The sequence below is a fragment of the Capsicum annuum genome, chromosome 8 (assembly GCF_002878395.1).
Source record: "Capsicum annuum cultivar UCD-10X-F1 chromosome 8, UCD10Xv1.1, whole genome shotgun sequence".
Taxonomy (NCBI): domain Eukaryota; kingdom Viridiplantae; phylum Streptophyta; class Magnoliopsida; order Solanales; family Solanaceae; genus Capsicum; species Capsicum annuum.
Genome location: NC_061118.1, coordinates 169,614,735 through 169,627,170, shown reverse-complemented (window position 1 = coordinate 169,627,170; position 12,436 = coordinate 169,614,735). Strand labels below are relative to the sequence as shown.

At 30.8% G+C, this 12,436-nt stretch overlaps 1 protein-coding gene across 1 annotated transcript; it reads left to right on the top strand.

The window, feature by feature from the left end:
* Positions 1 to 8,159: 8,159 nt before the first annotated feature.
* LOC107880007 (E3 ubiquitin-protein ligase RSL1) lies at positions 8,160 to 11,669 on the top strand. The gene is made up of 2 exons (XM_016726930.2): positions 8,160 to 9,025; positions 11,335 to 11,669. The coding sequence occupies exons 1-2, from the start codon at positions 8,406 to 8,408 to the stop codon at positions 11,510 to 11,512; spliced, it is 798 nt and encodes a 265-aa protein (XP_016582416.2). The 5' UTR covers positions 8,160 to 8,405; the 3' UTR covers positions 11,513 to 11,669.
* Positions 11,670 to 12,436: the final 767 nt, after the last annotated feature.

Below are 12,436 nucleotides of genomic sequence, written 5' to 3'. Positions count from 1 at the left end.
TTGTGTATCAAAAATTGCATTCTTAAAGTTCAGTTACATGTAGACAATGTTATCTACATAGTATATGCAACAGTATTTGATGTAGTATACTATATCATACTTTGAATTCTTAAAAATACATACACGTTAAACCAAATGTATTTCAATGTAACCTAATATGTATTTTTAAGTATTGTTACAGACAAAATGGAAAAATTTTCATTTCAAAATAATATACTAACCAAGTCTGTCCATGTCTGATCTGCAAATCCCATCGTATAGAACCAGTTTTTGCCTTCCACAGTCTCAACACCAAAATGCATCTTTGAAATTTCTAATTTTCCCCCCTTATAATGATTCACTTTTCATTTCCTGTGTATTTTAAGGATTTGGTAAACCATGAAAACATGTATTGATACAAAAAAATAATTTTTTATAATAAAATGTTTTATTTATATATTTAATATACATACATCTTTACATAATTTTAAACATTTATATTATTTTATATATAATACATACACTTCTACATTATTTTTTATACCTCCTCCCTCTTTGAAAAATTTAATCTAGCCGGTACTACACTTGTGGATTCTGAAGGATGCCTAACCTCTTTCCTTCGGAATAACTTGAACCCTTACCTAGAATCTCAATTGGTTTTTCGCAGACTAAAAATATTAATCACATGTTAATACTTCAATAGGTTTCCTTATTTTCCTTAAAAATTAGGTGGCGACTCTGTGAAAATTTTTATTCTTTTAGAGTCCATAACGTCGTGCTCGTTTTGACCTTTGTAAAAATAGGGTATGACACCCGTTGCCACACAAAGATGAATGGCTAATTTCATATATCGTACTTGGTGAAGTAGTACTGCCTCCAAAATACAAAAGACCTCCAGGAAAACCTGCGAAGAAGGATCGTGAAAAATCAGGCCGAGATATGTTTGGAAAGAAGAACATCAACTCATGTGGTGTTTGTGGTGCAAAGGGTCACAATAGGCGTTCCTTTAGGAAATATCAAAAATGAAACATCTCTCTTTTCATATTATTGTTTAAAATTTGATTTTTATTTTTTATTTAGTTGAACCATTTTTTTTTAATCATCATTTGACAAGTGAACACAGTTACATCTGATTTCTGCATATGTATATGTTGAAACATCTGAACATTGCATATGTATTTTGAATGTGCAGTTCATATGTATTTTTAGCATTGAATATACATGTTATGATAAAGTTGATAACTTTAATTAATCAAACACTTATTTGGTTTGTTATAGTTAATTGATTTAGCCACATATGACTTATTATGCAAAATCTTAGCATAGTATATGTGTTTATACGATAAAAATATATTTAAATATATAATACATATGTATTTTAATAAAAAAATATTAACACTGCATATGTATTTATGTAAAATAATATTTCACCATAAATTATAGAATTGTAGTAAAAGTTCTAAATTATCTTTAATTTCATTGTTTAGTTATAATCATATTAAATGGACAATATGATTTATAATTTCACCATAAATTATGAACAATATGTATTTTACAAAAACGTATTATTAACACTGCATATGTATTTTTATGCTAAAATTTCATTTATAATACTTTCATATTTTTTAGCAAAATATGAACACTGCATATATATTTTAACATAATATTAACATTTTTTAACTAAAAATTTAAGATATATTTTTTGAAATGCTTAGTTATAACATTGCATATGTATTTTTTTCATTTAAAAACAAAAGATATGTATTTTTAAGGCATAAAAATTCCTGCATATGTATTATCAGAATAATATGAACAATACATATGTATTTTACAACAAAATCACACACTAAAATGAAGAACAACATAAAAGACTCATATTAAACTTGAATTAGTACTATTATAATCTATAATTAGAACCACTTCAAAACATCAAAATTAGTTTGCATAATCAATTCCTACATCCATAAATCAGCGTCTAAATTATATAAAGAAATAAATCCATCAGTCATCATACATCAAAAATTTCAGTTACACTAGTTATTATATTTTGCCTTGAAGGCCTCAAAGGTGCTTCAACAATACTATGAACATTTAATTCTTGTTTTCTGGTCCCATAATCCCACAAAGTTGCAGCATATCTTGTACGGAGTGCATTGGGGTCGAACTCAGTCGCAAGAATTTTGTGACCATAAGAGAGACACTCCGCATATGTAACCATATAGACACCACAATCCCTACAAAAAAAATTAAAAAAAAAAAAACACATATGTGCTTAAATATATATTTTTAAAAAATAGATTTTTGTTATATGTAAATTAAATAACTTACAGGTTTTCGCTCGGTTGTTGAGACAAATTCTTTTAAAATAATACATCAAACATATCTGAGGAGTCTTTGTCTTTGTATCTTGGATGGTTTTCAACATGAATTCCTTTCTTAACATAGAAATCACAATGTTCAAGACACAATGGAATAATCGCAGCTAATTTCTCAATGACATCAAGAACAACCGAATAATGTCCAAATGATTCATATGAATCATATAGGAATATGCACCTCTCTGAGAAAGATAAAATTGCTAGCACCTAATGATGTTTTTCCTTTATATTTACTGGAATATAAATGTCTTCCACTGTATGCCATGGCACAACAGCATGCATACGAAATCCATTTATGTATTCATTAACATGTGCCACATGTACTCCAGCCATAAGGTTTTCAGCATCCGCAGAATAAACATCATGGAGAGAACTAATTATGTTCATAAAGTTGCAATCTACTGTGCTGAATTTGTAAGACCTATTGGGGTCATACTTTGACTTCCTCCTCAAGTAGTAGAAGCAAACATCAATATGCTGCAGTACGTAAGAACAAAAAAATTTAATATAATTCAAACTATTTGTATACTAAATGTAGCATGTGTATGTTATATAAAAATACATATGTAAGTTATAGTGCATTACATCCTTTCTTATATAATAAAAAATTACATAAAAAAATACATATTTGCACCTGCATATGTATTTACTAACATAATATATAATTTAATTACTGCTATAAATGTAAAAAAATATTGTTAAAAAAAAATACTAACCGAGTCGGTCCATGACTAATCAGGGAACCCCATTATGTAGAACCAGTTTTTATCTTCAACAGTCTCAATTCTGAAATGCATCATTAGAATGGTTGATTTCCCCCTTTTGTAATGATCCGCATTTTACTTCCTGTTTTGTGTTAATAAGTATATGTTAAATCATGAGAAAATGATGTAACTTAAAAAAAAAAAAATTAAAACTGTTCAATAGAAATACCTTTTAGCATGAACTTTGAGAAGGTCTGCATAAATCCAATCCCTAAACTTGTTGACAATTTTTGTATCCACAATCCCATCAATCGGATGATAAACAAATGGATGTTTCTGTGGGAATATACGTATGTGTCCTTCCGAGCTCTCTATATAGTTATGCAATACAAAAACGTAATTATTAAAAAGTATTTGTATAAAATGTTACATTGTAAACTAAATATATAACTAATTGTACTTACCAGCAGCTGAACCAAATTTCATCGTGTAAGGTGACTCTTTGAATTTGGATGGTCGCCTAATCCTTAACTTAGCAGTAGGAGTTTGAATTTCACGATTAGCAGAGAATTGAACAATAATGCTTTTACTACTGTATACATTCAAAGTAGGAAGCAAGTCATCAGGGATTGTGTCTTGTGAATCAGGCAAAACTGTTTCATCCCTTTTTTCATCAATGGTTAAGTCTTGTGTTTTAGGAGTTGTCATAATCTGCTCCTCCGTACCAACATCAACCTATCCGTGCATATCTGCTTTAGAGCTCAAACCAACGTTCTCTTTGTTTTTCTTCAAAATTGAAAAAAAATTTAATTTTTTATGTCTAAAATAACCCACATAATCTCAAATATATTCATAATACATACCTGACAATGCTCTTGAACAACAGATTCGGACTTCTTATCATTAAAATGTTCATCAATTTGTTCTTCTTCCAAAGTTGCCAATGAATGTCTCGTGGTGCTTTCTCTTCGGTATGCATTAAGACTTGGTAACAACTCATTTGGAATTGTAAACTGCGAATTAGACAAATTTGTATCATCCAATTTCTCATCAGTAATCTGCAATAGAAATAAAAAAAAAATATATAATTGTCTTATGGATTGTTATGATTTTTACATGACATAAACTGAAGTGCAATTCATTATACATACTCGATCATCATGATGAACAATCTTCTCAGAAAGATTATAATCCAAATTTATACTTCGGAGAAGCTCATCAGGGATTAAATGTTGAGAATCAATTTGAATGTTTGTTTTATCTGGATGCAAATCAATGCACCCCTTGCAAACAATCAAAAAAATTAAATCAACTTCAAAAATAAAAATTCAGTTGTATATATTTATACAGGACTATATATATAAAATAACATATAACTGTTACAAAACAAGTAATTATATTTGTGCACTCAAAAGAATAATAATATTTTCGTTATTTTTTACCTTTGTACCATCCTGATTCTCATCCAAATTTTGATCAACAATAGGACTGAATTATTGTGGTGATGTTTCAACACCAGCATAATCCATCTGTTGTGCTTCAACCTCAGTATCTTCATGTTGTTGCTACAAGTATAATTTGAATAAATTACTATTATTTGATTTCACTTGATATGTATATAGCAACCCGCTGAAAAAAAATACTGTTGGAAAATACATTTCTTGACACACAACATATGTATTTTGCATATATTGCATACGTATTTTTTCAAAATAAACAAATATGTATTTTTTGAATAAACTCCATATGTATTTTTAGTAATATACTGCATATGTATTTTTACAAACTCTATGTGTGTATTAAACAAAATACATTTCATATGTATTTTTTTATATCAAATCATATGTATTTTTTGTGTAAACTTCATATGTATTTTTAGCAATGTACTGCATATATATTTTTTCATATACTCTGCATATATATTTTTTTAATAATGTGGCTATTATATAATAATAAAACTTTTACCTTGCTATGACCATTTTTTTGAACTTTTTCTTCACTAATTGACGAATTCGAGTAAACTCTTCACGAACTCCTTTAAACTTTTGACGAACCTGTATTCATACAAATTCATTAAACACATATTTTTTAATGTAAAACAAACATTTGACAAAAAAAATTACCCCTTCGCGAAATGCATCAAAAACTTTCTTAGAAATAAATTTTTCTTTCTCAACATGACTCTCACGCTTTGACGCGGCTACTTCCTCTACATGACTATCTTCCTTTGACTGTACCTGAGGAAAAATAATCATAACTTTTTTCTTCCCTTCCTTTGTTTTTGAAGAAGAAGTCTATCGTGTTGGAATTGGCTTGATTACTGGTGTCTTCATTACAACAACCTTGGCAGCACGATGAGGTGGAGTCCTCGTTTGGGTATGCGCGTCATCAATATTCACTTGCTTTTTCCCTGCAGGTTTTGTTCGCTACTGGGGTTGATGAATCCATCTTCTGTTTCTTCTTTGAACGCCTATTGATCTTCTTTGGTGGTGGATCCTGGAAGTCATCGTCAGAATCAACTGAACGTTCATCTTCAGTTACATCCTTCTTTGGTATTTCAAGCTTTGCCATTTCGATTTCAGTTGGCTCTATGTTCTTAAATACAACCTACGAATATGTTAAATAATATGTTATAGAATTGAAAATGAAATAGAATATATGTATACAGTACATATCAATGCATATATATTTGTTCACAACAAACCTTGTCATTGTTCTTGAACATAGCATTCATCAAAAACTCATAATGTAGATGAGGTACAATCGTCTTCCAATTTAATAATCGAGGAATCCGATTCTCAACCTTCAATGCAATTTTTGGTGGGACATTTGAACAACACTCATATAGCCACACTTGAATAGTCAATGACATTCCCTGAATCAAATAAAATTTGCCCCCATCTTTCAGCCGGTTGTTCAAACTTCTAGCCAAATCTTCAAAAGATAAAGAACCCCATGGAAAATCCTTATATCTACCACTATCTACCAAATCAAAATGAAGATGGGGTATAACAACAGTGTCAATGTTAGACAACACAAATGAATGTAGGAAATACAAAATTGCAAATTTCTCAGCATCCTCATCATTATTCTCCCCCCATACTTTCTCCGAGAATGCTAAAAATAGTTGCCTTTTCTGTATAATTTCTGCCCCATTGAAATACTTTTCAATCATCCTATTTGGTACACCCTTATCAAAAGTATAGTCATACCTATTAGACACACAATTCAATTCGATTATGATAGCAAATTTCATGGGAGTAAAACTAAGAGAGATGCCATTAGCAGATATCATAATCCCAGAAGAAGAACTACCCTTCACCTCAAGCGTCAGAACACATCTACACAACTGTGCTTGCACTACACACTGTTTCTTCTTCATAAAATAACCAAAAATGTTATTCTCACAAAAGTTTTTAAACTGTTCCTTGTTTAAAATTGCGCGTATGCTTCCATAAATATCATTGTCACTGTACAAGCACATGTGCGGTGTAAATCTTGAAAGCTTTCTGACAAGGAATATTTCGTCCTGCATCACCTATACAAAGTAAAACTACCACTTCTTAATCAGTAAACAAAATTCAATCAAACAAAAAAAAACATATAACATGCATATATATTTCAGATGATTAAAATGCATATGTATTTTGATCAACTCATAAATGCAACCAACACTGAAAAATACATATCAAATGTACTAAAAAAACATATAAACAATAGACTGTTATGGTATTTGAACTAAAATAACATGCATATGTATTTTAACATTGTAAAACATACAACAAACACTAAAAAAACTACAAATACTCAATATGCATATCAACTACACTAAAAAAACATATATGTCAAAATTATTCAACTATACTAAAAATACAATTCAACTATACTAAAAATACATATCACCTATACTAGAAAAATATATATCCAAAATACTATTAATGAGTAGTTAATTTCAACAATATATTTTCACATAATCCCTAAATATCATCATAACAGAAAATACATAATTACTTGAACACTAAAAAAAAATATTTAAAAACAAAAAAAATACCTCTTCCTCACTTTCTTCTTCAGATTCATCTTAAGATTTCTCAACCTTGTCTTCAATTTCTTTAGATTTCCTTTTCTTCTCGAGTTGTTTTTTAGTTTTCTGTTCCTTTGGAGAAGGAGTTTTCTTCAACCCTTTTCTTTTTAAAATTTCCGTCATCTTCACTTCGTCGATACAGAACTTCGACCTAATCTCTTTCGATATACCAGATTTCCTTAACTGTAAAGGATTTGAAACAGTAATTACTAAATCTTCTTGAGTTAACTCAAGACTAAATGATGATGCATCATACACTAATTTCATATTCCTTGTACCACTGTTTATAGGTGTTTTTGCAGTGTGTTCATCCATTAAAATACAAAACCCTTAAAAATTAATTTTTCGATGAATTAGAGTAGGCAAAAAAAAAATAAATCGTTCACATGCAAAATACGATTCCTAATTACCTGAAATATGGGAAGCAAATCCTTATCATGGATCGTGCAAAATGCAATAAGATTGAGGAGAGAGTGATGGTTAATGGCGGAAAAACAAGAAAAAAAAATAAATTAAGGAAAGATAATGAAGGAGGAGTGAAAAGAGGGATTTTCTCACAGTAAAAAATTTTAAGCGGCAAAAAAATAGAGACCACTTAAAATAATGCTACATATGTTACAGAATGTAATTAGGAAAAAGTGTTGCTATTTTTTATAATTAAGTACTTAAATATGTTAATATATGTATTTTTACCTTAACATTAAGTGTTTATTGTTCAAATTGATTTCAAGATACAATACTAAACATCAATTAATTGGAATACCATGATAAAAATGTCATGTTAATAATTATTTTCTTAATAGATGTGTCAAGTCAAAATATAATAAATAAAAAGTAAACGAAAAAAATCAGTAATAAATTATATTTCCATGTCATATAATTAATTGTACGCATGATATTTATGAAATATCAAATCGACTTGTGTCTAGTTAAAACAAAGTTATATATGGTAATTGGTATGCGTTCAATTAAATCAGGACTAAATTTGTGTAAGTGAAAATTTTGAACACATTTGATTTTACCATAAATAAAATAATTTTTTGACATGCTATGATGTTCCAATTCCATGAAAGTTGGGATTTGAGAAAGAGGCCGAAACTGCAAAAGTGATACGTGGAGGGAAATTTTATGGAAAAAATATTACTACTCCATAGCGGCTAGTACTCCCTATAAGAAGACCCCAAAACACTGACCTTAGCTCACACAAAAACTAATACAAATTCCGAACACTTCACTTTCAGAATTTTGGCTTTAATAATCATGGGAAACTCAGTACAAAAACTAGACCAAAATCAAGAAATAGAATTGCCAGTAACTGAATTACCAGATGAGTCTGAATCATTCACCTGCGAAATTTGTATTGAGCCTATGTTATTACCCAACAAAAAATTCAAGAATCAAAATCGCTGCGTTCATCCCTTTTGTATCGACTGTATGGTAAAATACATCTCCGTTAAACTCGAAGACAACGTTGGCAAAATTCCCTGTCCATCTCTAAGTTGTGACCAATTTTTGGACCCAATTTCTTGTCGGAATCTTGTGGGTCCCCATCTGTTTGTTAAGTGGTCGGACGTGTTGTGTGAGTCTTCTGTTCTAGGGGTACCACAGTGTTACTGTCCGAATGGGAATTGCTCTGCTTTGATTTTGGATGAGTGTGGAGGGAATGCGAAGCGTTCGAAGTGTCCAAATTGCAAGAGGAATTTTTGCTTTCAGTGTAAGCTTCCATGGCATGCTGGATTTGCGTGTGAAGAGAATAGGGAATTGAGGGATGCAAACGACGTCGTTTTTGGTGTGCTTGCTGAGCGTAAGAAGTGGAAAAGGTGTCCACAGTGTCGCCATTTTGTTGGACTTAGGGGAGGTTGCAAAATTGTTAAATGCAGGTTAGTTTTATTTAATGACTTTTTCAAAATTCTTCTCTCACGATTTTGTCTAGTATTTTAATGAAAGTACAAAAAATTTGAATCATTTTTTTTTATCTTTGCGCTTTTAATATATTATAGATTATAGATGTAGATATATTTTTATGAAAATATTTATCTTGAAAAAAAAAGAAATTATATTTATAGATTACTTGTGAGGTTTGAATTATAGGGAGTCTTAGACCTTTTGACACTTTCGCACATCGTTTTCGCATAAAATTATCAAAAAATTTCTAATCTTGTCGTAGTTCGTACAATTTTCCTTTCTTTTTATTAGAAAATTAGGAAAGAGAGTCTTGGTGTGATAGGTAAAGTTGCTGGCATCTAAGTTGATCGGGTTTGGGTGCGGGTGTCCGACACGGGTACAGATCTAGAGGTCGGATTCTTCACGATTTCAATTTAAAGATTTGGGGATATGGATCTAGGAATGAATACGGGTGCGGAGATTCCGCGAAAAATAATTTAAATATCTAAAAATAGAATTATAAAACATAAATTATGAGATATTACATGGAAAACTTGAGGAGAAAATATTGTTCAAGAAGAAAATTATGAAAGGAGATAAAAGGTAAAGCATTAACATAGAAATTTCTATATATAAGGTATTCCCTTTTCTTCGATTCCACCTTAGTTTTTGTTTTGACTAAAGAATTTCTTAAATCTGTTCGGATTTTCCTAGTCGATTTTGGTCAAAGTACCCAAAATTGGTTGACCAGATCAGGAACGGATCCCACACCCACACCCATGTCGTGTCGACACGGGTGCAGCACCGAAAGTGAAGAGTCCAAGTAACTTAGGCTGGCATCAAGGTCACAAGTTCAAGTTGTAAAATTAACCCTTCTATGACCCCTCATATAGCGAAAGCTTTAATGCACCATACTGTTGGTTTTTATTAGAAGAGTTGGGGGGAAGCATATATTTGAGCAGAGCAGGTAGAGGACCTGGACTTAATAATTTCTGCGGGCATTGATCATGAAAATATCAGGCCGCACATAAATGTGCAATTTTGAAGACCTAATTAAATAAATGAATGTGTTCTTTCTTTAAGAACAAGGAGGACATTCAGAGTTGCAACAACTATAGGAGTATAAAGTTGTTGAATCATACTATGAAAGTTTGAGAAAGAGTGGTTGAGTTGAGGCCGAGGAAAATCGAGAGCTCGACTACCGGGGGAATTCACATTTTGAGGAAGGTTAGTAGAGCAGTATAAGGAGAAGAAGAGGGACTTGCACATGGTGTTCATCGATCTTGAAAAGGCGTACGACAAATTCCCCAGAATCTGTGGAGGCGTTTGGAGGCTAGAGGTAAGCCCCTGGCGTATACTAGGTCAATTCAGGATATGTATGACGGAGCGAAGACTCGTGTGAGGACGATAGGAGGTAGGTTTAGAGCACTCTACTATTTTAACAGTATTGTATAAGGAATCAGTTCTTAGTTTGTTTTTATTCACCTTGGTAATGGATGTATTAACGCGGCGCATTCAAGAGAAGGTGCCTTGATGTATGTTAGTTGTTGATAATGTAGCGCTAATTGACAAGACACGAGGAGTTAATTATAAGCTGGAAGTTTAGAGACATATCCTAGAGTGTAAAGGGTTTAGGTTGGGCAGAATCAAAATAGATAGAGAATGTAAGTTTAGTGATTTGATGCATGAGGATGACGCGGTTGTGAAGCAGAATTTTCAGGCCATTCAAAAAAGAGATAGTTTCAAATATCTTGGGTATGATTCAAGGAAATGAAGAGACCTCCACTCAAATCGATATTTATTTGCAGTAATCGGACCTTTTCCTTATCAAGTTTTCAAGTATCTAACTCTAATTGAATGTGTATGTCCTCACAAATGAGAAGATAATGGCTATGAACACTAAGAGGAAATTCTACGTGAGATAATCAAGCTTGGCCTTTGTAAATTCAATTTTAGATCTCATCTTACTGTAACTAAGTTGTAAAAGAAAAAAGAGCCAGTGAAACAAGTTACTCGTTAGATCAGCATTTTCAAATATGTGAAATGTTTTGTGTCATACTGACATGACATTTCAATACTCTCTCCTATGTAGTGTCATACTGACTCGTTAATTACTGACAGTAGTGCTTCTCATAATTCTGCAATTTGTGTATCGTATCGAGATTCAATACTCTCCTATGTATGTAATTCTTACATTCTTCTGGTTTTGTTCAGTTTTGGTTTCAAGTTTCAAGTTTCTTACTTTACATTCTTCTTATTTCAAGTTTCATACTTTAGATCTGATCGTCTTTTCATCTGAATGTAGGTGTGGTGCCGATTTCTGCTACAGCTGTGGAAAAAGAGTTTATCGACACGGGTGTAATTGTGAGACTGCTTCCTGGTTCGACAGATTGATCGACGGGATTTTTTGCATTATTCTTGTTATTCTAGCTATCCTTTTCATCTGGTGGATTTTAAAAAATAGTGAAAAGACTTGTGTATAGATATTTGCTTTGAGGTTCAGTGAGAAATATTATAAATTTTTTGCTTCAGTGTATGCACTTGAGGGTGAAAATATAGCATAAACAAGAATACAAATCTCAAGAAGTTTGAACAGATGGAATCTAAGTATAAAGTTCTCATATATTCTTGACTTGCTAAGTCAAAATTATCTCAGAAGTCAGCTATGGTTTTCTGTTGCTACAAGTTTGCAGCTATGGTATCCCTTCAAATATATTTTAGTGTGAATTTTCAAATTTCTTTCAAGCTTCCGCAGATTCATAAAAGGTATAATTATGCGATGTAAAATGACATTATGTGTATTAGCAACATCTAATTAACAGCAGTAAAATTATGAACATGGAGTTTCATGAATGTTGGATCTGTCCTTGCATATCACTCTTTGAGTTTGAGTATATAACAATTTTTTTTTTTTTTTTTGTCTCACATTAGTTGAACATTTTTTATACATTAATACAATGATCACCCTTTATTCATATTAATAGACATAAAAATAATATGCAGGAGAAAAATGAAATTCTTTAATTAATTCTGCATTAATTTAGTACATGATCAATTTAGTTGAGACATTAATTTTTAGTAAGATGATCAACTAATATGAAATGAAAGATGCAATATTTAATAGATTTGTTGAAAAATAATCATAATTAACAATAAATGTAAATTATGAATTACTCCCTATGATTGATTTTTCATGTCACTTTGAATTTTCATTCTTATTTGTATTTTTGTTTTTTTTGACACATTACGAAAAGACTATTTTTTTTATTTTATCCTTAACATTAAATACTCATTGTTCAAATTGATTTCAAAATACAATACTAAACATCAATTAATTGGGATGTTATGGTTAAATTGTCATGTTAAAAATTATTTTCTTAATAGATGTGTCAAGTTCAAATGTGATA

Bases quoted from the DNA above. Each gene is read 5' to 3' on its own strand.
- LOC107880007 (XM_016726930.2), top strand. From the start codon at position 8,406: ATGGGAAACTCAGTACAAAAACTAGACCAAAATCAAGAAATAGAATTG. The intron at 9,026-11,334 runs GTTAGTTTTATT...ATCTGAATGTAG, and splicing joins TGCAAAATTGTTAAATGCAG to GTGTGGTGCCGATTTCTGCT.